Source organism: Brachionichthys hirsutus, unplaced genomic scaffold (genome assembly GCF_040956055.1).
Source record: "Brachionichthys hirsutus isolate HB-005 unplaced genomic scaffold, CSIRO-AGI_Bhir_v1 contig_939, whole genome shotgun sequence".
Taxonomy (NCBI): Eukaryota; Metazoa; Chordata; class Actinopteri; order Lophiiformes; family Brachionichthyidae; genus Brachionichthys; species Brachionichthys hirsutus.
In genome coordinates, this window is record NW_027180321.1 from 612,986 (window position 1) to 640,487 (window position 27,502).

General features: G+C 42.4%; 1 protein-coding gene across 1 annotated transcript in view; it reads left to right on the forward strand.

Moving 5' to 3' along the window:
• LOC137912680 (neural-cadherin-like) overlaps positions 1 to 27,502 on the forward strand; it is a 73,080-nt gene that overhangs the window by 28,776 nt on the left and 16,802 nt on the right. Inside the window, exons 7-26 of the mRNA XM_068756814.1 lie at positions 634 to 776; positions 2,142 to 2,314; positions 4,216 to 4,384; positions 4,848 to 5,018; positions 5,733 to 5,905; positions 8,883 to 9,050; positions 9,927 to 10,176; positions 10,250 to 10,377; positions 10,642 to 10,828; positions 12,665 to 12,808; positions 14,149 to 14,432; positions 14,814 to 16,422; positions 17,117 to 17,210; positions 17,853 to 18,037; positions 18,972 to 19,201; positions 19,635 to 19,912; positions 21,904 to 22,118; positions 24,480 to 24,607; positions 24,770 to 24,897; positions 26,730 to 26,853. Coding sequence (XP_068612915.1) covers positions 634 to 776; positions 2,142 to 2,314; positions 4,216 to 4,384; positions 4,848 to 5,018; positions 5,733 to 5,905; positions 8,883 to 9,050; positions 9,927 to 10,176; positions 10,250 to 10,377; positions 10,642 to 10,828; positions 12,665 to 12,808; positions 14,149 to 14,432; positions 14,814 to 16,422; positions 17,117 to 17,210; positions 17,853 to 18,037; positions 18,972 to 19,201; positions 19,635 to 19,912; positions 21,904 to 22,118; positions 24,480 to 24,607; positions 24,770 to 24,897; positions 26,730 to 26,853 — 4,981 coding nt within the window. The remainder of the gene's footprint in view (positions 1 to 633; positions 777 to 2,141; positions 2,315 to 4,215; positions 4,385 to 4,847; positions 5,019 to 5,732; positions 5,906 to 8,882; positions 9,051 to 9,926; positions 10,177 to 10,249; positions 10,378 to 10,641; positions 10,829 to 12,664; positions 12,809 to 14,148; positions 14,433 to 14,813; positions 16,423 to 17,116; positions 17,211 to 17,852; positions 18,038 to 18,971; positions 19,202 to 19,634; positions 19,913 to 21,903; positions 22,119 to 24,479; positions 24,608 to 24,769; positions 24,898 to 26,729; positions 26,854 to 27,502) is intronic.

Sequence of the window (27,502 nt, forward strand, 5' to 3'; positions counted from 1 at the left end):
CATTCAAAGAGGATACAGTGCAAAAAAATGTCACAGGGGATGAGTTCTGCTGACGAATGAACTCAAAATCTGCGAGGCCGCCCCCGCTACCATTCCGCTCCAGTCTTTGTCCATCAGCGCTCCTCTCTCTCTCTCTCTCTTCCCTCATCCCCACCTATCACTCGATCTGTCACTTCGGTGCCAGCCTTCTATTCCCCCCCCCCCCCTCCGTGACTCTTTCTCACCTTTGCTCTGTTTTCCATTTCTCTTCATCTCCGAATCACGCAGTTCATCTCCTCCCCGTTGTGCTCCGTGCCACAGTGGTGTATATCCGTCTCCCGGGTCTAGCTGGGCATCTCGCTACCCAGCGCCACAGAGCAAGCAAATCACTGTTGACATTTTAAAAGGCACCGGATGAAATTATCCACAGTGGGCCCGGGTATGTGAGAGCGCCATTTGTTCAATGACTTTGACATCCCAGCAGACATGATCATTTGTCTCTGGTCTGGCCAGCTGAGACGACGGGGTTCAATCAATAGCGACAAGCGAGCGCCACAGCCCTAAGTCTAATCAGCCCACTGATGTTTACGGCCACTGAATGTTTTGCTTCTCTTGTCTGCATCTTTCTTGTTAAACTCGAGTCCTTTTGTGCAGATATCGGACATTTGTTTCCGAGGATGCCGGCCCCAACACGCTCGTTGCCACAGTTCTAGCCAAAGACCCAGACGGCGATGGCATCGTGTACTCCATAACGGCGGGCAATGAAGAAGGAAACTTTGTCATCGACAACCTGAAAGGTGATTCTTTTTCATCTACAGGCCAGACGACGCTCACCTGAGTCTAATTGACGAGCTCGCTATCAAATCACGCAGTCACTTTATTTTGCGCTTCAGTGGCGCAAAAGGAAAAACCCTCTGCTTTCAAAGTCAATGCAGAATGATGATGTAAATATTAAAGCCAGTACTTTTTGATATGAGTATGAGATTGACATTTAGGACATTTCCACTTGTGTAGACCTGTGTTTCTGAGCTTTCTAGTACTGGTGACTGCACAGTTTATCTTTTTTTTTTTTTCCATCTACCCTTTGATCCGAAGCCAGTGGCAGTCGCTGTGACATTTGTCACCCAACCCTTTCAATTCAATTTCACAACAACTGCTCTATCATAGCTCTCAATCTTCAGGCTGTGCTCTGCCAGAGCCTCTTTCTTTTGTGTGATCGTTTTATATTCCCTTCCTTCCTTTCTGTGTCTTATTGGAGCAAGAAAATACCACATTTTTGGTGCACGGAAGCCACAATATGGCATTCCACTTACTATATATATATAAAGAGTGCTGGCTCATGGATAGCTGCTAGAGCTCGGGTCGCATTTGTAAACAAGGTTGACATTTAGGCCCGGAGAAATACCGTGCCCATTCCACAGCTCACTTATTTTAATGTAGTGCTGTGGTGCTGTCGTCGTCACACATTGTCATTAGGAGGCGGGTCGCTTCCGTGCTCTGTGGGCATCATGGATCATGGAGTAAATTGGGAGAGAGGGAAGTCAGGCAGTTGCATTCGTTTGTCGGCATGCCATGTTGTCTTTAATCAAGGGCATTGATACAGATGAATAGAAATGCACAACAAGAGATGTTTGATGGTCCTGCAACCTCTGATGTTTTTGTATCGCCGCCGATGTTGATTCGGATGCTGCATCCTTTTATCTTATTTTTGATCTCGCCTGTTACGAGAGCAGGCAAAGGAGGGCAAGAGGAGTTGCTAATGGGCATCCACTGAGCCGAGTTGACTTTGAACCGAAAACACTTACTTTATGTTTTTGCTCTCGCTCTGGCGCTGGAGCTGGATAGGTGTCTTTAGAGGAGAGCACACAATGATCAGGTGGCAAATGTGACAAAATCACCAATGTGAAATAGTTTGTTTTGAGTTTCCTTTGCACATCAAACTTTTTATTTGCACCATTTTATGGAATTCTGAGGTGGATTTTTAGCACTTGCTATCTTATCACCACTGAGTGTATTTTCTGTTAAGCTTTGCCATAGCTCATCCTTCAAGGGCTCAGTGGCAATAGCATCATGCTTAATGACTAATGGAATTGTTGCACCGACTCCGTTAGCAGAAGCCATGTTTCATGATGTGTAGTGAAATGGATTTTTGGTCTTTGTAGGGTTGATTCGTCTTCGGTCCACTCCACTGCCCAAGCTCCAAGGCCTGGAGTACGTCTTGAATGTAACAGCAACAGACGACAATGCCTCAGGCGGGCCACACCCTCTCTTCTCTACAGCACATGTCATTGTCGGAGTCGATGATGTCAACAACAACAAACCTGTGTTTGAAGAGGTGAGGGGTTTTTATTTTATTTTAAAGGAAACTCAAGTCTCAAATATGAGGATGAGACCAGCGTTGAAAAACATTCCCTTTTATGAATTTGTGTTTAGTTTTCAGAATTCACGAGCTGAATGATAAATATGGAAATTCTGCTTAGCTTAGGTTGTCAATTATTTGTTTGGTATCATTCTAACTTCATTCATTTGATTTAGTTTGTATTCCCTATATTTAATATGGGTTAATATAGCTAAAGCTTTGTGCACCTATCTGCCATTTACCTATATAACTATTCTTTGTTCAGGATGCAACTCTAAAACTTTCAAAAACAATATTTTCCTTGCACCTATTGCTGTTTAGAAATTATTCCAAATGGTATATTTTGTGTTTCCATGGCAACTTGCTTCTGAAGCAGTAATGATGTGAAATCTGTCTTTTGCTAATTACCAAAGAAATGTTCATTTGCTTCTGGTCAGGGTTACACGCTGGTGTGGATTGCGCTGAGAAAGTAATGGCCCGTGAAAGCATCTTGGATGCTCTCGCTTTTCCATTTGAAACTTTCACTTTTTTTCCACAGATTTCATTAGCACCAATTTGATATTTATTTGCATCCGACTGCTAAAAAAACAAAATGCTTGTTTTCATGCAAATACACTTGATTTTGTGGGGGCTGGAGGGAAATGCCTCCTCCTGATGGCTCTTCTTTATTGTTGTCCTGTCAACCTGCACCCTTATAATAGATGTCAATGGGTTGTTTCGTTTTCAAATCAAACATTGTTAAATCTCCCTCTATTTGCCCGCCCCTTCTTTCTCTGTGTACACTAGAGTTTCCTCTGTCAGTCAGTCCTTCCTCTTTCTTCATCCCACTCTCCATCTTGTTTTAGCCCTGACATTCTCGTTTCCCTAGCCTCAGTCTTTCTGCTTTATTTCCCCAAGAGTTCTGATTAGCCTGCACACTCAATCTATCTTTAGGCTTTCCATCGGGATTAAGTTATGGAAAAACTGCAGAATCATCACAATATGCTTTACTTCTTTAATAAACTTCATCCTTAATTAGGAATGACTTCAGAAAACATTCTCGCACAGAGGTGGAGCTCAAGAAATCCTATGGTTGGCTGGAGGTCTTGGCAACTGGATGCCTTTAAATACCAAGTTATGCCTCAGAACCGCGTGGCCTATCGTGACCTTTTGTTGTACATTTTGAGCTTTTTGTGAGCAATACCCCCAGGCCGTAGTGTGTGTGGCATCACACCCATGACCTCTTGTATTACGTTCTTCTGTTACTTGCTCACATGCTTTGATCCATTTGTATTTTCAGTTCTCTTTCTATTTTTTTTTACTTAATTTCATGGCCACTGTAATGAAAGAGCAGCTAGCATTTATGTCTAATTTTAGAGAGAAGGGCTTTAGAGATAGGTAATTTATCTGGGGCACTGCTGAGGTGCCCTTGAGCAAGGCACCGAACCCCCCCAAAAAACTGCTCCCAGGGTGCCGCTACGCAGCGGCTCTTCACTTCATCATGTCATTACTCTGCGTCTAATCCTTTTGTGTGTGTGTATTTAGGCCTATATGTGTCTGAAATAATTGCATGTGTGCTAAGTCTAAGAAGAATTTCCCACTGAGGAGGGAAACAAAAGGATTGTTCTTCTTCATTAGAGGGAATGGTTTAAATTCCTTCCAAAGACAAAGCTGTTCACTGCTGACCCTGTAGAGGAAATCATTTAAATGTTCATTTCTATAAATGCAACCTTTTGTGTTTATTATAAATACAAATACCTTAGCGTGGATGCTTAATGGATTTATTGCCTTTGATCCCTGTATTCTTGTCAATGTAACATATTCTGACGGTATAATCCAGTACATAAGAATTATTTCTTGTATTTGTGTCTCTTTCTTCCTCCTACTCTCAATCACAGTGCCAAAAATATCGCGATCAAGCTTCGGTGCTGGAGAACCAGCCAGCGGGGACTTTTGTGTTGCAAGTGCATGCTGTGGATGCAGATGAGGGAGCAAATGGAAAAGTCAAATACGGCTTAATGCACAGAGACAGCGCCGTGCCCGCCTTCAGAATTCATCCAGACTCAGGTGGAGTGGTCACGGATTGTCTGTACTAAAATAGGTCTCATTTAATGTTTGGAGTTTGCTGTAGATATTTAAAGTGCTGCATTTAATGGCGATTGATATCCCTAATGACTGTTCAAGTTCAACAGTGGAGAAGAGGGCATGATGTGAGATCTAATGACAAAGTTACGTCAAAATTAATAATTCTATCGCTGTTTTAAACAAGCTAAATGTCAAAACCTTTTTATTGACCATCATTAAATGGAATCTGTCACAGATTTTCTTAAAGCGTCACTTCTAGTTCTGCATAATGAACAGAAAGACCACAGACATATCAGCCTGCCCTTTCTTTCAGACCTTCTCTTAGTCATTTCCCTGATGAGATCTTTTTATATTCAGGCTAGATGTTTAGATTAATAGATTTTTGGATGGATTGATGGATGGACATATGGATGACTGCTGAACGGGATTTGTTCTGTATTTACAGGAGTGATTGTTACAGCCCAGCAGTTTGATAGGGAACGTCAGAGGGAGTACTCAATAACAGTAACGGCTACTGACTGGGCGGAGGAGCCACTCATTGGTATCTGTCAGCTCACTGTCCAAATACTGGACCAAAATGATAACAGCCCCAAGTTTGAGAATCTCCGCTACGAGTGTAAGTGTTGGGTCGAAATTCTATCATTAAAGCACAATTAGCCTATAAAGATGTCGAGGTAAAGCACTGCTTCATTCTCTTCCTTTTAACATGATTAGTAATTTGATTAAACTGAGGATGTGTTTCATAGTGTGAAATCAGTAACGATGCCTCCAACTTAGATTTGGGTTAAACTTGGTAGAACAATGATTTTGCTGCTCTCTGTAAGAAAACTGTAAAGAGACATGAAGATTTCTCTGTAATAACATTCAAAGCATCTCTGTTGCTTGACCTTTATCATTCTTTGCACTCAGCCTCATTCGTCCTTTTAAAAACTGACCTCAGAATATAACACGCCGTTCATTTTGACTGGTTTTCTGCAGTCCCCTTTGCATCACCATCAAGTTTTAATATGCAGCCTATGAATGAAATCTCTGATCGTATTAAAAAAAATCGAAAATCAACTCTCTGCCCTTTGGACCCCTCTTCCTACTAACTTGGGGAACGCGTGTCTCCTGTCTCTCCTCTGTAATGTCCAACATCATACATTTTTAAACTTATCTATACATTTTAGTCTATCAATGTTTTCACTCTCACTGATTCATTGCTGATTGCTGGTATTGTGCGTTGATTCTATTGTTCCATCTAAGGAATCTTCTCTTCAAAAATCAATCCTTGAGGTTATTTTTTTGACCAGCAAATAGGGGAAATGCATATTATTTCTATCCTCTGCAGACTTCCTGAGAGAGGACACGTTGGTCGGTACTAGTTTCCTTCGTGTGGCAGCTCACGATGACGATTTTGGCAGTAACGCGGCTATCGCTTACTCCATGTCCCTGGAGCAGCCGGAGTACCTGAGGGTCAACCCTGTCACTGGATGGGTCTACGTTAACCAGCCCATATCACAGGTCAGACAACCGTTATTGCACACACACACAAACGCACGCACGCACACACACACACACACACATATCAGCCTCTGGGTCTGTGTCAACAAAGTTAATTAATAAGAAAACGTCTCCTGTGTGTTCAACGCTGTCTGGCAGTCTTGGGTACGTGCAGTCCCAAAGGTGTTTCATTTGGAAAGACCATTAAGAAATGAAAGATAGTGAGACAAATTCAGGCTAAACAACTTATTAAAAATAGATTTTAACAGATTTGGATTACTTGATATTTAAAGTTCTGTTTTAATGCACGGTTACTGAAGGCTAACCTTCAGATATGCATAAAAGTCCTCTTGTAACCAGTAGCAACTACAAAAAGGAGTTCATGCATGGATGGCACCATTTTTAAATATATAATTATCACAAACCAGGACTTCCTGTTCATCCCAAATATTTTGGCTTTGATATCACAGATTCATGCTTTCTAAATTTTGATTCATCATCTGAGACTTTGATACGGAGGCTGGCAACAAGCAGCCACTGTAGATAAATCATGAGGTTTGAGGCTATTAATTGTAGCAATTTGGTGGCTGGAAGATAACGCATGTGATTTAAGGCCACATCACTCCTAACAGATTCTCAACAAAGAAAGTTAAGCCATATGCTTGTTCCTTGAGTTTACTTGAACTTTTCTTCTCTAATTTCATCCTTTATGCATAAACTACCTGACCGATGTTGATGATAATTAGTGGAAGGGTTGGGGCAGTGTAGCAAGGAAAATTTAGAGCTCGATTTTGGGATTACTTCATGAATGGGAAAGTTGTGATTGGAACATTTTTCTAAAGCCACATTTTCTGTGGTCTATTAACATCATCTTCCTCTTTTCCTCTTAGAATGATACAAACCTGAATCAAAAATGTTCTTTGTCTAGAAACTGTAGCTGAAGCCATGCATCAGAGTTATTTATCATTTAGCATACTTTGTGGTGCACTGGTGTCGGACATTTTTGCCACGGCCTTCATGTAAAATTTAAACCTGAATGAACAAAGCTGTTGCATATTTAACACTGGTTTCACAAGCTATTTGATTCAGTCCATAGTCTTTGTGCTGTAACTAATATTGCAAAGCCCCTTCATTAAATGTTAAAAAATAGTCATGCCGGCTTTAAATATTCTTCCATTTCGATTTCCACAGTTCAGTGTCTGATTACAGTGAACAAGTATTAAGGCTAAATTGGGACATTTTCACGCCATAATTTGTGGAAAAATGTGCATTGGAGTTTACAGTTGCTACCTCTTAGTGGGATATGATGAAGGAGATTGGCCATTGAACAGTGGAGCTTATTCTGATCCCCTAATACAGCAGCCTTGTGCAAGCATCATCACACTGTACAGGGCCGCTGCACAGAGAATTAAATGGAGACTATGCAAAACGTTTGACTAAATCCGGAAACATTTTTGGGTAGTTCTTGGTTCAGCTCTCACACTATTGCTGCCGATTTAATTCCAAACCTTGTTTAAATGTTACCACAAAATCAGACAGCCATTACATTGTTGTAAAAAAAACAGCTACCGGTGAGGCCACTGGTGCACAGTTGTACATTTACATCTGTTTGCATTGGAAAGCATTTGTATCTCAGAAAAAACTAGCTGATTTTCTCAGGAACACAAGCTGTAATTCTAAGGCAGGTGTCTTTTTCAGTACAGGAGCACAATATTAGAGCTGCGAAGCCGTGAGTTTTATGAATTGAATAGTGCAGATACAATTCCATTTGTATCTGAACAATCTTTCATGAACAAACTTAGCAGGCATTAAGTTTTGCTCTCATCCTGAGGTGGGATTCTTCTTTGCTCTAGTGTGGAATGTAATGTTGATGTAGCACATGTTTAAATTAGATAAAAAAGAATGAAATGATCCAATGATTTCTACAGGATATTTTGGTTTTTTTTGCTTTCTCTGTAGTGGCCACTTTGCTGAAATAACATTTCTTAGTCAAATGTACACCCTTATTTCCCAGTGGTTCAATTACATTATTTTTTTTATTTTGTAACCTGAATTAAAGATTAACAATTTTTTGTACAACTCACATTGCTGCCTCTGCAATTCTCAACTTAATTAAATGATTGTCTCAATGAAGCTCATACAAGTTTGTGTAAGACAGCTACTTTACCATTTACATAATAGACAGGCCAAGCATATTTAAACCTGTGGCTCCACACAATATGGCTGAAATCTGCTCTGACTGGCCAATTTCCACTGGCCCACTGCCACAGAGGAAGTTGGAGGCACAACAATGTGCTATTCTGGCAGCAGGATGACTTACTGTTATCTTATATTTATGATACAGCAGGCTTATGGTGTTTATTTCACTTATTTAGTATGATTTAATTGGACATGACCTTTTTTGGGTCTCCTGTCAATTATTGAAATAATGGTTGGGTATAGAATTTTTTTCCCGACCAAGGTTTTCAGCACTTCAGTTTGAGAAAAGTACAATCAGTTTATTTTTCTCTTAATCAGGCTTGATGAGAAGTAAGAACTACCAATTTATTTTCATGATGAATCTGTTGTCAAGCAGTTGCTTATTTCATTATCGCCCTGGCACACCGGACTGCATCTCCTGTGAGATGAAAAAGTGACTCTTGATATTTTTGGAATTTTAAATATGTATTTCTCAACACAAAAAAATGAAAGAGTGAGGTTTCTTTTCATTGGGTCCATATAAGACATGCAAAGAAGATGCGCCTTTTCACATCTTTAGAATTGTATGTAGAAACATGTTTTAAATGAGGGTGCCATCATTAGACTTTTGAGGCTCTTAAGATATTTTGGAAATGACAGAAAAATGCCTTTGCTATTTCTGTTAGATCGTACTGTATTTTCATGTATTGAGATTAATATTGCGTCAGGTGGGTCGGCCCTAATCTTGATTGCTATGAATTAACCAGACAACCCTTTCACTCTAACTGCTACGATGCTAATTTCTAACTATTGGCCACAGCGAACCTACATAACGCGGGACATCATAGCGACTGATGGCGGAAACAAAAGCACTTCTGTGGAATTGACAGTCACCATCACCAACGTGAAGAATCAGCCTCCACAGTGGGAGAAGGAAAGCTACAGTGTCACTGTGCCTGAAAACACCGCCAGGGACACGCCTATTGTGGTGCGTTGCCGTGTAACTGATTACAAGACACACGTTGTTTGGCTGGTTTCTCTGACTGTAATAGTTGCAATGCAGGCGAATGCTTTCTTTTGTTGTTGTTGCTTAATTACACTAAACATTCTGATAAACAAAAAACATGCAATAGAAAGCTTGCTGGTGTTTTAGTTTGATGTTGCAAGAAAAAGCTGACATTGCATTGCGTTTGCGAAACAAGTTTAATGACTCCAGACCATTTAAATCCACGCAAACTCCCTCCTTTGATATGCAAAATATATAGCTGTCAATCTAGAGAACATAGAAAAGCCCCCACCCCCAAGGCCTACACAGAGAGATTCACATGGAGAAATCTCAAGCCTTGCACAACAGCTTCACTGTCAACCTACACTTTATTATTAATCAATCATTATAAATGCCATTTTAAATGATATTCTTTAACCACAAATATGGACCTGGAGTTCATATGTGAACGCATTTTCAGAGCACCTTTGCTAAGTGGTTAAAAATCCCAGAACATTAACCTCCTTTTTTGATACCAAGCTTTGAATATCCATCAGAAAAAAAGAGTGAAGAAGATTATTGCCCAAAGGCTTCAATCAATCCATTAAAACGGGGAGTTATCTTGAGGTGAATGTCCAACTGTGACATCATGCAGAGTGAGTCAGTTACCCGCATGAGTTTAAATTGGAAAAAGATTTCTTAATTTTCTTCAATAACCAGAAGCTTTTTTTCACATGCACAACTAGGGGCCATGTACTTTATATATATATATATACACACACACACACACGAGTTTTCCTTAATTTGCTAAAATAACCTGAGATTCAATCAGCCAAGCAATTTCATGATGTAACCCCTGATCTTCTTCTTCTTCTTCAGACCATTAAGGCGACCTCTCAGCTGGGTGACCCGAGGGTGACCTATAACTTGGAGGATGGGACGGTCCCTGAAACCAACATGCCAGTTCGTTTTTACCTCTCTCCTAATCGTGAAGACGGCTCAGCGTCCATTCTGGTGTCTGAGCCGCTGGACTATGAGACCACAGCCTTTTTCTCCCTACGGGTTCGAGCTGAAAATGTGGCTGCAGTGCCGCTCGCAGCTTTCACTACAGTATATATAAATATTACAGGTTTGCGCTCTACCTAGTTTAACTGTGCTGCACCAGCATTATGTTTTCTCTCCTAAATCTCTTCTCTCCCCAGATGTCAATGACAACGTGCCGTTCTTCACATCCTCCATCTTTGAGGCTTCAGTAACAGAAGGAGCGCAGACAGGGACTTTGGTTCTCCAAGTGTCAGCCCATGACAAAGATCTGGGCCTTAATGGAGAGGTCTGTGGCTACTTGGTTTTGTTCATGATTCGTCCCATCCCATTACACTTTTATACCAGATTTGGACCAGATCATGGAGGTTTGTGCCTCTGCAGCTGCTTGACTGACAATATTGGTCGGCGGGTTTAGCCTGTAATGTGAAGACAGACTGTGGCAATATAAAGGAGACATCCTGACATTTGCAGCTACAATCCTTTATTTTTCCCCCGCCCTTACACTATAGTGCTGAAAAGGAAACCGTTGCTTCATTTTCGCTGTCCACAGATCACTTACTCCCTGCTGAGTGACAACAGCGGCGACCACCATCTTTTCCGTGTTGAACCAAAACTTGGCACGATCCACACAGAAGCTGTGTTTGATCGCGAGGCCCGCAGCTCTTACCTGTTAGAAGTTCAGTCAGAAGACGGGCAGGAGTCGGCACGACCTGGCAAGAACAAGCTGCCAAACACAGGTGAGAAATGACCGTTTTTAGAGTGACAAAGAAAGAAGCTTTCACGAATCAGCAAATTGTGTTTGTGAAGCACATCCTTTTCCCTTTCTCTGTGTAGAGCAGATGAGCAAAAATGTCCTCCCCGGTGTTTACTCTAGTGATTTATGTATTTATTTATTTTATCATGGCAATGATAGATCAATCAGAAATGAGATTTTCCAGATCATGTGGGCCACTCCAAATGCTACAACACAGTAAAGATAATCTGGATCGTAATCTGGAACCGGTAAATACAAATATTTAAAGGGCTATATATATGGGGTTGCAGTGTGGTAGCAGAAAGTGGATTTCATGTACCTATCAAAGGAAAGTTGTTGTTTCCACACAAAAAGGAGGTCCACTTCTACCGTTGTGGAAAGTCATATGTTTTGGGAAACTGCTGATGATAAATTCTAAATTGTGGCAGGATGTTTCCAGGGTCCAGGAATTCTGTGGTATAACGCAGTTTGGCACGGGCTGACCCTGGCACCACTGTGGTGTGTGCTCGTCCCAGAAAATGATTGCTCTCCCTTAGCACAGGATTTCTGCTTTGTTTTGCTGTAGCTGTTTCTGATTATTCGTGCGTGTTTTTTAATGACACTGGCATCGGAGGTGGTATGGGGTCTACTGAGTGCTTTCTAGTTGTTTGTTTTGAGACAACTTTGAGCATGGCCTGCTGGCAGTGTCCTATTCATGAAACACAGCGTTGGTATTTCCCCATGCGCCCACAGGGCAATACTGAAAACTGAACCATGATGAAATTCTTTCTCTTGGCACTGTTTTTTTTTTTTTGAACAGATTGCATTGGCATCACATTCATTTTACACCCTGGGACTGACTTAATGAATCTCCATTTGATTTATGCAACTCTCAGTCCTGACCAGACAGTCTCACATTCTCAAAGATTTCATGGTTTGCTATTAAAATCCTCTTCCTTCTTCTTGTTTTTTTCCTTTTTGTCACTCAGTGTTCAAACAGCATGGGCTGCATGTTGTTTACCAGGTTCTCCTTGTGACACTTTGGCATTCGAAACGCCCATCGTCTGTATCTGGACTGACGTTTGCATTCAGGAGTGTTTGTGAAGGAGGTATTAGCGGTAAAGGGTGATGTTCGGGAGCAGTAAAGCCTTTTCTCCAGAGTTGCCGGGGGTGCTTAGCATTTGCAATGAGCCTTAGCTGTGTTTTGTGCTACGAATCTCCCACATCCAGAGGGGCTTGTCTCTTCTGCAAACATTACATGTCTTGCTTCATCACCGCAGGGACACGAGAGGAGGAGGGAAACCTAAAAACAAGCCGAGGAAATAGAGCAGCCTTCTGCTTCCAATATCTCTTACTGTGGCAGCTCCAAATTAACATGTCACCCACGTGTTCTGTGAGCAGATGTCTAACCAAAGAAATGAGCATTGTAATGAGGATGGCACAGATAACGCATAAACACTTCTAAATATTGAACCTTCCCACTAGAGGGGTTCTTTATCGACTCTCCAGCAGAAAGCCAGCTTGTTGAAGACGTTTAGCCCATTACTTAACGTCTCCTTTCTGTTGTAAACAGTTAACACTGTTAAAACGTTAAAAGCTTGAGAAAATGAATAATGCATGTAATTTACGGTGCATCTTTCTGAGAACTGTTTCTCCTGATTCCCGTGTCAATGAGGCACATTTCATTGGCTTAAGTGCCTCTTCCCAACTAAACGGTGACAATGAATTGTAGAATCAATAAGCAGATGGTGTGAGAATCCAAACATACTGTTTTTGGTGTGTGTGTGAGTGTGTTTGTCTGCTGTGTCGTTTCATCTTGAGCCGCTGTCGTTTTTTGCAGACACGGCATATGTGAGAATTTTCGTCAGCGACGTCAACGACAATAAACCGGTCTTCGCTCAGCGACTGTATGAAGTCGGCGTGGACGAGAATGCAGATGTGGGCCTCGCTGTTGTCACTGTCAGGGCTGATGACGAGGATGAAGGTATGCTCAGTGAAGCAACGGGCTGAGACGTTTCAAAGGACAGTTCACTGTTGACAATTCCTAGAAATAAAGGCGAAGGAAGTGACCAAACTAGAAATAGAAAGGAGATTTTCTTACTTGAAATAACAGATAATATTGCAGTCAGTCAGTTTCCCTTGGAGTGAGCTTATGTGCCAAGTTGACAACTTTTTCGAAGATGGCCTCTGCATCGGTATCAATGTGCAAAAAGAGACCCTGTGGGCAGTCCTTCCCGGTCTGGCCTGAGTTCTGCTTAAATCCTGTAGTGTGCTAGATTTAGCTGTAGTCATTTGAGTGCCTGCACATATGTTCCAAAAAGAGTGACATGCTCCCACACAGTAGGTGGGCGGGATTTAACCAATAAAGCAGTTGCTCATCCTCTGCGCAGCGGAAGTCTAAGATCCCTTTATCAGGCATGTTTAGGTCCGTTAATCAAGTATTTATGGTGAGCGGGGGTGCAGCTTAGGCCAGGCGGCGGCACTAATGATGAATGGCTGTGGAATAACACCAGCCCCCAACTTTTAAATTGCAATGCTGTTGCACATGTATCTGAGAAGCAATGCTCCAGCTGCTCCCCCCCCCCCCCCCCCCCCCGTTGGAGCCGCATCCCGACAGATCCCAGCGGGAGGCGTGGAGCACTTTGTCAGCTGGGGCTTTGTTAATAGCACAGATTAGTGTGTTTTGTTGGGATTGGAGCTACTTTCCTCCAAGAGGAAGATTGAAAGTGAGGACTGTTCATTCCAGCGAGATTATTTTATCTGTTCCAGTGTTCAACGTTTACACTGGATGGTCTCCAAGGAGACCCGGTTGATAAGTTCAGATATTGACTTTCTCTTTACTAAACTACATCCTTTCGCCTTCTCTCTGGCCTCCGAATCATTCCCTGGAGGACACTATCACAGAAGCATTACAGTATCCTGCCTTTTTACTCTTGAGCTCCCCCTTACTTTATGGGGCAATCTTTACTTAATTAGTTTCTGTTTAAAGCTGTGCAATGTACAATGTTTCCATTTAATTAAGTAATCAAACGAAGAAAGGGATTCTTTGAAAAACTACCAGCGCGCAGGTCTCAAAGAAAATGAGGTGCAATACCCTTGTTGTTACACCATTCTGTTGATGCTGGAAGAAAAACAAGTGACAAAACCGAGGTCAGCAGCGTGTAGTAGTGGCTGAGGAAATAATGACACCAACAGCAATTGCTGTAAAGTATATTACCTTCTTAAAATGCTGCTTCTTGACTATACATGTGCATTTTCATATTATGTGCTTGCTGTCAGCTGCACATGAAATCAGAATCATGCATTCTGTTCTTCTCGCTACAGGTGCCAATGCAAAGGTGCGCTACCAGATTACATCCGGCAACAAAGGTGGCGTTTTTGACATTGAGCCAGAGGTGGGGACCATCTTCATTGCGCAGCCACTGGACTATGAGCAACAGAAGCGATATAAGCTGCTTGTCCTTGCCTCGGACGGGAAATGGGAAGACTATGCAGCTGTGGTGGTTAGTGTGGTCAACAAGAATGACGAAGCACCCGTGTTCTCTATGAACGAGTACTATGGATCTGTCACGGAGGAGCTTGATGGGTCGCCTGTGTTTGTGCTACAGGTAAGATACTGAGAGGACTGCAGCAGTTTATTCAGTCATTTCTGGAATCCATACACTTGCAATTATCTCTGCAACACTTTATATGTCAGCAACACCTCAAAGTATCCTCCTTGTGGAGCTTTATAATTGTGTTATTTCAGTGTATCCACTGTTTGTGCTGGGAAATGTAGCAGTAAGGTTGATCAGTGATGCCTGATCGGAGTTTATTGGTTTCATTAAGGTGGTCAGGAAAAAGTGCACACGAGTCAATGAGCTGTTGTAGGAATCCAAAAAGGAAAGACAACTCAGCTCATGGCTGATTAGAGAAAGAGGAAGCGATAAACTGGTTTGATCAGATGAACGAATATCAATTTTCTTAAGACGTCGCCTTTGTCTCTGCAGGTGACAGCGACGGACCCAGACAAAGACGCCGACCAGGGCGCCATACGTTACTCTATTCATGGCCAAGGGGCAGAGTCGCACTTTGTAATCAATGACATCACGGGAGAGATGTACGCCCAGCGCACGATGGATAGAGAAGAGCGAGCTGTTTGGCGCTTTGTTGTCATGGCAACAGATGAAGAGGGCGAAGGACTTACTGGCTTTACAGATGTTATCATCAACGTGTGGGACATCAACGACAACGCACCCGTTTTTACTTGTGAACCAGATAATTGCCAGAGCAGCGTCGGGGAGAACTCGCTGCCTGGAACGTTTGTTATGGAGATGACGGCGGTCGACCGCGACGATGCGGCCGTCGGTCAGAATGCCATCCTCACCTACCGGATTACCGAGTCTTCACATATAGGGGATGACATTGATCTTTTCGCCATCGATTCCAGCACGGGTACAATATCTGTGGCAGCAGCAGGTTTGGACCGGGAATTTTCTGACAGCCACCTTGTTGTAGTCGAGGCCCGGGACGGCGGGGGAATGACCGGTACAGCTACCGCCACTATAGTGGTGACAGACGTCAATGATCACGTACCGAAGTTCAAAGAGGATTGGTGCGGCGCTCATGTGCCTGAGAGCACTAATGAAGATGCTCCTATACTGGAGTTGACTGCTATGGACCTTGACTCTGGCACGTATGGACAGCTGGCCTTCAGTGTGGTGGCTGGAGACCCAGAGCAACGATTCTACACGCTGAGCCACAGGCAGGAGCAGACGGCCACTCTGAGGCTGAAGAGGAAGCTGGACTTTGAGAATCCAGCAGAGCAGCGGTTTAACCTCACCGTAAAGGTGGAGGACTCTGACTTTTCCAGCATCATCCACTGTCTGGTTCAAGTGGAGGATGAGAATGACAACGCTCCCATGTTTGTCCCAAGCTCCCACCTCCTCTCCCCTTTGCCTGAGGATGTCGCTGTAGGAACCAGCATCATTGAGGTTGTTGCCACCGACTCGGACTCGGGCCTGAATGGGGACATTCTGTACAGCATTCTCCCTCAGACTGACCCATATGGACATTTCACAGTCAGCCGGGGTGGCGTGGTCACAGTTGCCATGCCACTGGACAGGGAGACGGTGGCAGGCTACGAGCTGGTTGTCATAGCGACAGACGGGGGCACCCCAATGTTGACTGGCAGTGTCACGGTTGATTTCCAACTGCTGGATATGAACGACAACGGACCAGAGATGGAGACCGCCTATGCTCCGGTCTTACGGGAGAACAGTCCAGTGCCTCAAGTGGTCTGGCTGAACAAGAGCTCAGCTCTACTTCATGTGGTTGACAGAGACTCTCCAAATCACGGGCCTCCTTTTTCTCTGTCCCTGCTCGCACGCTACACTCTCGACTTCCACCTGCAGGATTACAGAAATGGCTCAGCCACACTCACTGCCTTGCGGAGGTTTGACAGGGAAAGACAGAGCGAGCTTCACTTGCCAGTGATTATGACAGACAGCGGCGACCCACCAATGACGGTCACAAACACGCTTACCATCACCATTGGCGATGAGAACGATAACGCCCATCGGGCAGGAGAGAAGGATGTCTACGTGCATAACCGCAAGGGTGAGTTGCTTGCATCCTCTCGTTTCATTCTCTTTTCCTCCGTGCTTTTGCTGCAGAGCTTTCCACTGCAGGCAGGGCTTGAGTGAAGAGGGGAAACTGAGGCTACGGCTGACGGGAACGTTTCCACTCCTGTGCTTGGTTGGTGTAGTCTGGAATTCACAATCGCATTCTTCCTTTTGAATTCAAACGGGGTTTTGTTGTGTTAATGCCATTGTTGATTCCCTTCTCAAGCCCTCAGGAAATTCCTTCCTTGCCAGCATATGCCAAAAGCTTGCTGAACATCACATTATGATAAGGATCATGATTATTCCAATTTTTGTTTTATTATTATTTTTGCCTTTCAAGTAAGTTGGTTGGAAATGTTGACTTGTTAGTGATCTATATTTCAATTTCAGTAATTGTGAAAAAGAGCTGTGCCGTGACTCGTCTTGGCTGCCATTGTTTTCCCAGCTGCAGTACTCTGGCACTGTTGGTTGGTAACATAATCCACACTGAGGATAGCCCTGCTTCCTTATGATCCACACTCTCTATTCAGTCCTGCAGTGGGGCTTCACAGTTACAAGCATAATAAGTAGAACAAGAACACAAGAATGCAGGAGGAGAAGAGAGGGACGAAAATATATGTGTTGGCATCAGCAGATTCTGCCCAGATGGAATCAATGTGTGTGTGTGTATGTGTGTTTACTTTGAAAAGGAGGGGTGGCAAATACAGCACTGGGGAAGGTGTACGCCCCAGATCCTGATGACTGGGACAACAAGACCTACACTCTGGAGACAAGTGCAGCCAAGTAAGGGCTCTCATGCGAATTCATAGAATTCTTGCTTGAAAATATGCTGATCTTGAAATATGCGGCACAAGTACAAGTACACAAGTGTTAACGCAAGTAACCGGCCTCTGATTTGAGCGCCACTTTCCAACAAGACTGAAAGCACTGCTGTCGACAGACTGAATAATTGCCTTTCAAGAAATAAACTGTTCAGTGTAACTCAGGAATCAGTCCACACAAACACGCAGACAGTCTGCCTAGATCCAGGACCTTTTGCAGCTATTCATTATTCACACCCTCAAAATCTGATTAGAAATACCAGTTGCATATTTCCTTTGTTCAAATGACGAATTCTGACGGTTACTATGACAACCATCAAGCTCTGTTTGGAGCCCAAGAGTCTTCTGTTTTTTTCCCCCTCCTTGGCAGTTTATTTTTTTTGTTTGTTTGTGTTTCTTAACTTTTTTTCTTTTCTTCAAAATGAATTTGCATTCACTGCTTGTCAGATCAAACCAAGGTACAGCTCACCAACGGATTGGTACTCGTTTGTCTGCCATCTGCCACATCACAATCAAAAAGAGCTGCTCGTCTTTCTTCCCCCTCCCTCTCATCTCCGATTGAAGCGGTCCTCTTGATCTGAACAGCTGCTCTGTTTTTCCTCAGATACTTCAGTCTAAATCAGAGCACAGGAGCGCTGACCATTCGACAGAGCGTTCCAGCCGGCAGCTACTGGCTGAGGGTCGGGGTGTCTGATGGGGTGTGGCCCGATGTGATCTCGGGGGTCAGAGTTCATGTCAGGGAGCTGGAGGAAAAGGCCATCCTGTCGTCTGCCTCGCTGCGTTTGACAGGTTGGTAGACGCAGTGACTCACCTGATAGCATAAACACGGTTTAAACCCTGAGCCACTGGATGCCCGTAGCTCTGTAGGTGTGTGATAGTTGCTGTAATTCAACTCTAATATCGTTTCTGTGCCTCAAAGTGGTCCCCCCCAAAACCATAAGTCAGGCCAATATTTAATCTAAAACATTTTTACATTTCACTCTCTGTCTCGGTCTTCAATCATGGAGAGCTTTTGATGTTCCTGCTGTCATTAAATCACTTTGTGGAGACGGTGCTGAAAGAAACAGCGGCTGCCAAAAGCATGAATAAAGCCTTTCTCTTTATTGAGTGATTATCAGCTTGTCAATCCAGTTAATGCTGAAATTATAGGCTGTCAGGAGATATGTTCATACTTGCATTACTTCTCAAAGCATTGCAAAGCAGCCAGCCACACTGCCGGGTGGTTAGAGTTTTTTATTTTTTTTTTCAATTTAATTTTATGTAATTTGTTTCTGTCAGTCTCTCAGAGCAAATCAGAGTTATAAAGGTCAATTTCAAAGTGTCAGGTAAAGTCCTTGACATTTTAAAAACCATTTGGTGAACAGAGTTGATGCCTCTGACTCCGAGTCGTTATCCTTTTCGGAGATTAAAGATGACTGCTCACATTCTCCAGATAATATTGGTGGGTGTCGCCGCAAACAGGATTGATTTTCCGGTCATTAATTATTTTTGCACAAGGAAGTTCTTCAAGAGCCCCCTAACTTTATTCCAATGATGAAACGAATGCGTTTTACTTGATTGCATCACAGCTCATTCCCCTTTACGGATGATTCATTAAATGGATCAATACAGCGACATATTCAGCTGCATCTCATGCTAATGGAATCAGCCTTTCATCAACTCTGTTGTTGACGAGTGGCCAGTTCTTACTGCAATGAGTCCCGGCTCTCTCTGTGTCCCGAAGGCATCACAGCAAGAGATTTTATCGACTCGCGCGTCGAGGGGACGAGCCGGCTGGAGATGTTCTGGGACTTCCTGTCTGAGACCCTGTCCGTCAGAACGGGGAATATCAATATCTTCAGCATAGCAGACCGAGAGGAGAAAACCGTGGACATCCATTTCTATGTGCTAACTGATGGCGGCTACCTGCACCCAGTGACACTGCATGCTGTCCTCGCTGCAAATAAAGAGCAGGTATGTATAGCATTGTGTGTGGTAGATAGAAATCAATGCTCACATATAAAGCGATACACCTGGGAACGACAGGGGAAGAGATAACAGCTTTTTAGCTGCCTCTTTATTTTTAACCCCGTTTTTCTGACTGTTTTCTGCTTGGCCTTGTCATGTATCTATGTCTCCATCATTCATTCTTTCTCCACACTGCCTTTCCTTTCCAAATAACTTTCTTTCTTACATTTTTCTATTATTTTGATTCCTCCATCATTTCCTACTACAGTATGTCTCGTTCATTTGCACTTGAAGGGTATTAAAAGGCTTTATGCAGTTTTTGTTTCTCCTTCATCTTTGATCGCCCCCCTCACCGCCAACACTGGAGTTGCAAATCGTCTCTGACGATAACTGTAATCCCATTTTCCCTCCCTTCTTTCACTTTTCTGACTCTCTGTAGTTGCAGTCGCTACTCCGCGTCCACGTAGACCAGGTGCAGGTGGACGAGTGTGTGCACACAGACTGCAAGAGATCCGGTGGCTGCTCCACGAAGCTAAGCGTCAGTGACTCCCCCACCCTGGTGGACTCGGGTGCTTTCTCCCTGGTCTCAGTAAAGCTGGCGTCTTCAGCTGTGTGTGAGTGCGCTGCCAGGGAAATGATGCACCTACCCTGCTCCACCTACTCCAGCAACCCCTGCCTTAATGGTGGAACCTGTCTCAACACACAGAACGGCTACAGGTGAGAGGCTCATCTGCAGAAACAGGAATAGGAGTTTCCTGATGTGCTGCAGTCGATGCTTTTGTCCTGTTAGACTTAAGAGTGACACTTCGGGAAATTTAGCAAACTATCCCATATGAAAAAAAAAAAATTGAGCCCATTTCTTTATGTACATGTTGAGGATGGAACTGCCAGGGAACAGGGCTAGAGGACGACTTAGGACTAGATACATGGACGTAGTGAGGGAGGACATGAGAGTGGCTGGTGTTTGGGAGGATGATGCAAAGGACAGGGTGAAGTGGAGAATGTTGATTTGGTGTGGAGACCCCTCAAGGGACAAGTACAGTATGTGCATGTACACATATCAAAGTGCATCTTTAATTAGTCTGTTGGATGTACCGACATGTATTTTACAATTCTAGCACCCTGTCTTGCAGGAATTAACAGTAGTGATGGAAAAAAAAGCACGCATGAATTTCATGTTGAAACTCTACACATAAACCATAAATATCGATACAAATATAGATATTATAATGGCGTTCCAAAGGTCTCCATGGATGTCACAGGGGAAACGGAACATATTTCATTTCATGTACAGACTAATGCGCAGATTAAATAAATATAGGGCAAAGGGATTAGTGCAGCTCTGCCCCCCCCCCAATCCTCACAACTACTCCAAATCTCATTTCATGACATATATATGAACATACAAGACATTCAAAGGCAGACTATTATTAGAGGATATACAGAACAGTTTTTGTTTTTTTTGCTTTTATATATAAAATAGGCTCTGCTGCAGTTTATATCCACACCGTTGAAAAAACCCCTTGTTCAATGTGAAGAATATCTCCTCATATGCTTTATATGTCCCATCGTGTGTGATAGGAACACACATTATTCCCTTTCCCAAAGGAGTTTAACAGGCCACCTCAGTTGGTGGTTGATCAGATATTGTCAGTCAGAAGAGAAAGTCCCGTCCTTCTTGATTTGAGTTGGCATGGCTCTCAGGAGAAATATGAAAAGAGCAGTGAAAGAGTGAGTTGCTTGGTGTGTGATTATGTATGCATAAAGCTACACTCTACCTAAGCCGTCTCTTTCGCTCCGTATGGATCAGTATTCCTGACATGTGTTGCCCCTCTGCAGAATAAACAGTGATGGAAAGAAACAGCTCCTAACAGCCTCAGTACACACAGATTTCCTCAGACACTGCATGAAAATAGATGGCTTTGACATTATCAGTAATGCCAGCTTGTCTCACATGCCTGCAGTGGAGGGAACAGGAAGAGATCAACCGGTCCCCCTTCATCCTAAACATCTCAGTGATGGAGTGGACTTTGTTTCATCACTGCACACGCCTGTTCTTGTACAGAGCTTTCGTACGATTCTTTTTTATTTATCTTTTTATTCGGGCCTCAAGAACAGTTTCTGTAAGAGCAGTTATCCTTAACAGGCGTGCGCTAATCAAAGTAGACATCTCACTGCGAGAAGAACTTAATTACGCCGATATCATCCGGACATTGTATTACCTTAAGAATGAAAAGGAGGTGAAAAAGACGCTTGAGAATCAAATCCAGGAATTCCGTGGCGGTACTGCATATAGGAAAGTGAGCGAAATATAATTAGTTAACTCTTAACAAAGGGGATGTGATTTGAGGCGCAGGAGTAGTCTCCAGAGGGTTCCGCTCAGGGAGCTGTGATAGATAAAGAATAGACCGGACTAATGTTGTGCTCATAGCTAATTGATTTAAAGTAGAATCGAATATTCAGGGCCTGATGGTTCATGCGAGGAATTGATTGATACGAGTAAAAGTGCTCTCTTAACTGTCCGTGAACCGTCAGGATGTTAACATCAAAGACTTTTCCAGAGCGAATCAAAACGATTGTCACGTCCGTCCCTGTGCACGGAATCAAGAGATTGGACTGCGTTAAGATACACCAATGACACTGATTCTTTCTTTCCTTGTGTTTTAGCTTGACTTTCTGCACTTTTTCCTTTCTCTATGGCGCTACAGATGTCACTGCCCCCCACAGTTTGATGGGCCTGATTGTCAGCAGACTGGAATCAGTTTCCTTGGCAACGGCTATGCCTGGTTTCCCCCCATAAAGCCGTGCTTTGATAGCCATCTTTCACTGGAGTTTAAGACCGAGGAGGACGATGCACTGCTGCTGTATGCCGGCCCGTTGGCCACGCTCCTGCCTGGGGATGCCGAAGACTACATGGCCATAGGTAAATAATGAGTCTGGATAATTAGGTGTGCCAAAATGCCTGTGGGCCTTAACTGCTCTTAATTTCATGTGCTTAATTACTGGGTGGTAGCCAATCAGACAGAAGAGGGACATTTCTTCATTATTGCACTGCTGAGGGAGATCAGCTTTCTCTCTGCTGAGTATTTACATAAAGTTGTGCTACACTGGCAAACTAGTTTGACTATTTTAATGTCTTCATACTACTTTGTTGTATGCCATGTAGGATTGTTTTATTTGTCCCCTGCCTCATTATCCAACCAGTGGTTCATCTTCTTCGTAGACGCCCTTGGATGGTAGACATTCAGTTCTCAAGGAAACACATGAGCAGGGTTTATTGTTGCTCACACAAAAGAATGACCTTCAATACACCAGTAAAGAAGTATAATAAAAAAAATGTTAGCAAGCTGAAAAGGAGATTGTGAAGAGCACAGATTGTGCAAGATATAGATTTTTGTGTAAACTAAAGGCACAAAGACCAAAAGCAAAACCCAGCCTCATCACTAATTGTGATCACGAATACTATCAATGGTCTTTTTGTTTACATTTGTTAATTTGGTTGGCTAATTAAATTCAAATTACACAATGCTGTAAAGCAATCCAGGTTATTATTAAAAGTATTAGAGCAACGTACTCTACATTAACAACTGAATATATAATAATATATGAATATTAGACACCCTTTCCTATATGCAATACCGCCACGGAATTTGTAAAGTACTAAACATTAACAACAATGGTTTTGCAAACGTATGAAAACACATTTGCACATTAGAAATAACAATGTTATTTGTCTATTTAAATGTCGTTCAACATATCATAAGGTTGTGATCAACGGACAAACTCAATGGATCTCATGTACAGCTGCGCTTGTTCATCAGTCTTTACCCATAAATGACGGTTTTATTAGAATTACTTTGTCATAATTAACCATTTATAAATAAATGCAGAATAAATAGTGATGTGAACCATATTATAATGTTAAGAACATTTATCTCTTCAAGATCCCCTCCATGCAAAATTATCCATTTGTGGCTTGCAGAAAGAAAGTTACGACAAAATCCTAAAAATGGAACCCCATACTTCTCCCTCACTTAAATTCCATAATGAATCCTGGTGAGAATATTTTAATGTTTGTTTAATAACTGCTGCAGCTGGGTGTGTGTGATGTCACTGTAAAGTCTGCTCTAAGTGTGCTTCAATGCTCCACCTTTCCACATTGCACCTGTGTGTGATAAATAATTGATCAGGATTGGTATCTCAAATAGTTGAAAAGTGTTAACTTTTTGCTGATGGGTATCTGAAAATGAGTTTTTCAGTCAGCGCAGAGAAAATCTAGAATTGTATTGATGAATATTGAATCAAATTTGGCACATCTTTACAGTGATGCTTGAACATGTAGCAAGAAGATAAGCATAGGTTTGACTGGAGAGGAACTTTAAGTCACACTTGACAGAAGGATGCTGAGTTAATATTACATAATCATGATTAATAGTTTATTAATGCTCTTTGAGGCCTTATTTTAAAGTGGAAAACAAGTTTCCCTTAAGACGTCATAAATTTACAAGTGCTGAAAAAAACCTGGAAATCCATTCATCCTCCATTTTAAAATGTGCATTTTTTATTATCACTCTTATTATTCTTTCATAAATATTTTATCATTGTTTCTCTTTACTTTAATTTCATGAACAATCAAAAGGGAATCTGTCTTGTGATGTTCACATGTGTTGCTGCTACGAGGCAGTGACACGCTGGGTCTCCTACTGTGTTCGTCTTTCTCTTTTTGTTTTTTCATTGTATAAATCATTGAGTTTGGGGATTTTTATGACATTTTACTTACTTTATAGGATGCCCTTGTACGTTTGCATGTAAGATGCTTTTATTATTGTTTTCAAAGCTCAAAAAAGTCCTTCATAACAAGATGTACTGTACTTTGCTGCATGTCTAACCCAACAAGTCAAATCAAAATCGGGTAGTTTATGCACGTTGGATATGTCGAGAAAGAAACCCAAAAGAGAAAGCATCACAATCTAAAAGAAGGTGGAGAAGAATTCCCAAACCCAAATCTGTCCCCGTCATTTTTCCAAACATCCCACCAAAGTCCATGAGAATATAATAAGTATTTTTGTAATTAATTTATCTTCTTTTGTATCATTTATATATAATGACATGTTAAAAACAAGCACCTAATTTCATAAGAATTCACACAGCTCACTGTGAAAAGTAATTCAAGTGAACCGACATTGTAATTAAATTTTTTCCCCAATTTTGCCGGCATATGTGTTAAAAAAAAAAATCATTTATCAATAATGATCTTTTTGTTCCCTCACAATCTTTCCATCAGAGCTGATTGGTGGGACGCCCAGTCTGAAAATTAATCATGGTTCTGGTACCTTGGTTCTCCAGTTAACAAATAGTATCGGGGTTGCTGATAGACGCTGGCATCGCCTTGATGTGAAGAGCAACAGCAAAGTAAGACAAGCGTATTTACATGGAGTGTATGAACGAGTCCGACAAAAATTAGTTCGGCCCTTCATAGACATTGCAATTTTTTGTGTCTGGCTCTAGTATACTCGCGCAGTCACATGATTTGCAGCGGCAATGATCTCTTTCTGCTGTCCTGCCAATTTAAAGGAAGTGCGCTTCACTCTCGATCGATGCTCCAGCGCGATCATCATGGAAACAGAAGGTGTTGACTCATGGGCAATGACAGAGGACCGCTCATCCTGTGAAATCCGGGGGGTCACACCCAACAGGGACAAGTAAGATTCATAATTAATTGTGACAAATCCGAGAGACAATGCGCCATGTATAGTCCTAAAGGGAGCCAATGATTATCCCAGGCCTCTCAGAGGTAAATACATGTTATTTATGTCACTGCGCAGACAGGGAGAGCCCAAAAGCACGACAGGAGAAAGGAATCCAGTGACGTAACTTTAATGTCAAATCAAACTCAGGTGACCAGGAGACAAATCAGCACAGGGGCAGGCAAACAGACACAATCTAAAAGACGGGCAGGCTTGGTACACATGAATCAAAATCAGAACAGGAGAGCTGGGGAGGAGGAACGAGTTGCTGACAATCTGGCAGAGACATGAGGACTGAGCAGAGTATCTGTGGTGTGAGAGCTGATTGGGAGATGAGCTGCAGGTGATCACAGAAGCGCAGTTGACAGGAATGAGCCCATTTCAGGAGTAGGGGGAATCTGGAAGACATGAGCGCTTTGTGCTTAAAAAAATACTGCTCGTACTCATACTGTGGCAATTTGTTAGGTTTTTAAGAAGAAGCAAATGAGTAAATGCTTGTTTTGACCAGTGGAGAAAAAATTCTCCACTGGTTATTTTAGGCTTTTATTTGGTTTGCAGAGCTCTCACCCTTCAAAGGTCTCCTTTGCAGACAAACGGGCAGCAGTTTGCAACTTGGTGAAAGAGAAAAGGGATATTTTGCTTACGTGCTGGCATGCTGATATTGTACATTTATTATATTTACCTATTATTGAGAGTGTCGCGGTGAAACATTAGAGATATTTCGAGATATCAAGTTCAACATGGTCTAAAACGGAGAACGCAGCAAAGTCTGAATCATTAAGAGCCCAATATTGTTCTGTCGTATTTCGCTTGGTGATTAACTTGAATTATTAACTGATCACCACAAATGTTGCAGACTCATTTAATGTTGACAGATTTTCAAACATCTAATTAATTGCTACAACTCTTAGGCTCATCCCAAGAATCAGCAACACCTGCCTGGAGCAGAATCGGTTTCGGTGTCTGCTCTAATAAGCAATAGGCTCTTGTCTCACAGTTCATCGTCGGTGTATAAAACGTTTATGCTGACTTTTTCACGCTTTGTTTGTTCAGTTTCTCAACATACTGAACTGTCCTTTCCCCAGGGACATTATTATATTACTAAACGTTATATGCAATGCTATAATTTTTACGCTTATTCTTAAAATGGTCCACTCATCTGTTCGGAGTGTGTTTCTGCACATGCCCAATATTAGCTTTGCCCCAGCCGAGTCTGTTTGCCCCACTGTGGGCTTGGCTTACTGCCACGCTTATTGTTTTTGTGTGTAATTATGCAATGAGTTTGTGAAGTGTAACAATTTACCTGAGGGCTTTGCAGCTCTAATTCATTTTAATAACTTCAGCATTTTAAGAGGCTTCCAGAACGGTTGACTGCAGTTGCTGCATTTGACTTTCGACTGATTAGGTATTTACATCATCATAAACATAATGCGATAGTTAACGGGCAAAAGCCAGACGATCGTTTCCACGCCGCTCGCGGAAACAACCGACTTGAGCTAAATCAGTTTGGGTTTGGATTGATTCAACCAAAAATCAATTCACCCACTATGCATTACTTTTTCACTGTTTAAGAACAGCATGGAGAAGATACCATAGGAATGCAAGCGTGAATTTAACCTCAACAGATTATATGCTGTTCCTGTTCTTCTGTTTGCATTATGCGTTTCTTTATATTGAAAGGTGCGTGTTGTGAATTATAACCGCTGAGAACCCGCGATTGTTTGCTTTTCACTGACGTGCATTCATCCCTTATCGTTCGTGTTCTGAGAGTACGTTTTTGTTTGCAGGTATCTAAATGGAACTCATGTAATGCAGCTGGGAGGTGTCTATGAGAACATATCGTATGAATACCCACAGCTGCAGCACAAGCGCTTTTCCGGATGCATGAGGAACCTGCTTGTGGATACCAAGGTACTGTGAGGAGCATGCAGAAACGGCTAGCTTTGCATCGCCTGCATATGAATTGATCGCTATGTTGTATAGGCCTTCGTTCTTTATCTGTTCAGAGGACAGGCGCTATATTTCAGATAAAGGAGGACTTCACTTCAATATGAATTTATATTTGTCCTCAAGGCTACAATAGGAAGCCTGAGGAATGTAAATGTTACCTCTATTTGAGTCTCTGTAGTCCACGCGGATCTTTTCTTATCCTACTCTCCATGCTGTTTCCCTCCTTCTTCGACCGATGAACAAAATGGGGTGTGAGGTGGCGTAGCAGTTAGCACTGTCACCTCTCAGCAACAATGTTCTGGTTTTTTTTTGTATGTTCTCTTTGGGTTCCTCCCATCACAAGTGGCTCTTTCACATTTTATTCAGCCCAATAGAGCAATTTATTATGTTTTTCTTCAAGGATGTCACATTTTTATGGACAACCGATTCTCCATGCAAATTTAAAGACCAAGAGGTTATTGGACTTTTCCCATTTTGCTGTGCCTAGCTTGGTATTTGGTTTGCCTGTTTGAGTTTAATAATAATTTTGTATCTTAAAGGCAAGAGAAAGAATATTAAAACAGGTGCAGATACGTTTTGTGGAATATTAATTGTGCTATTACATATTACT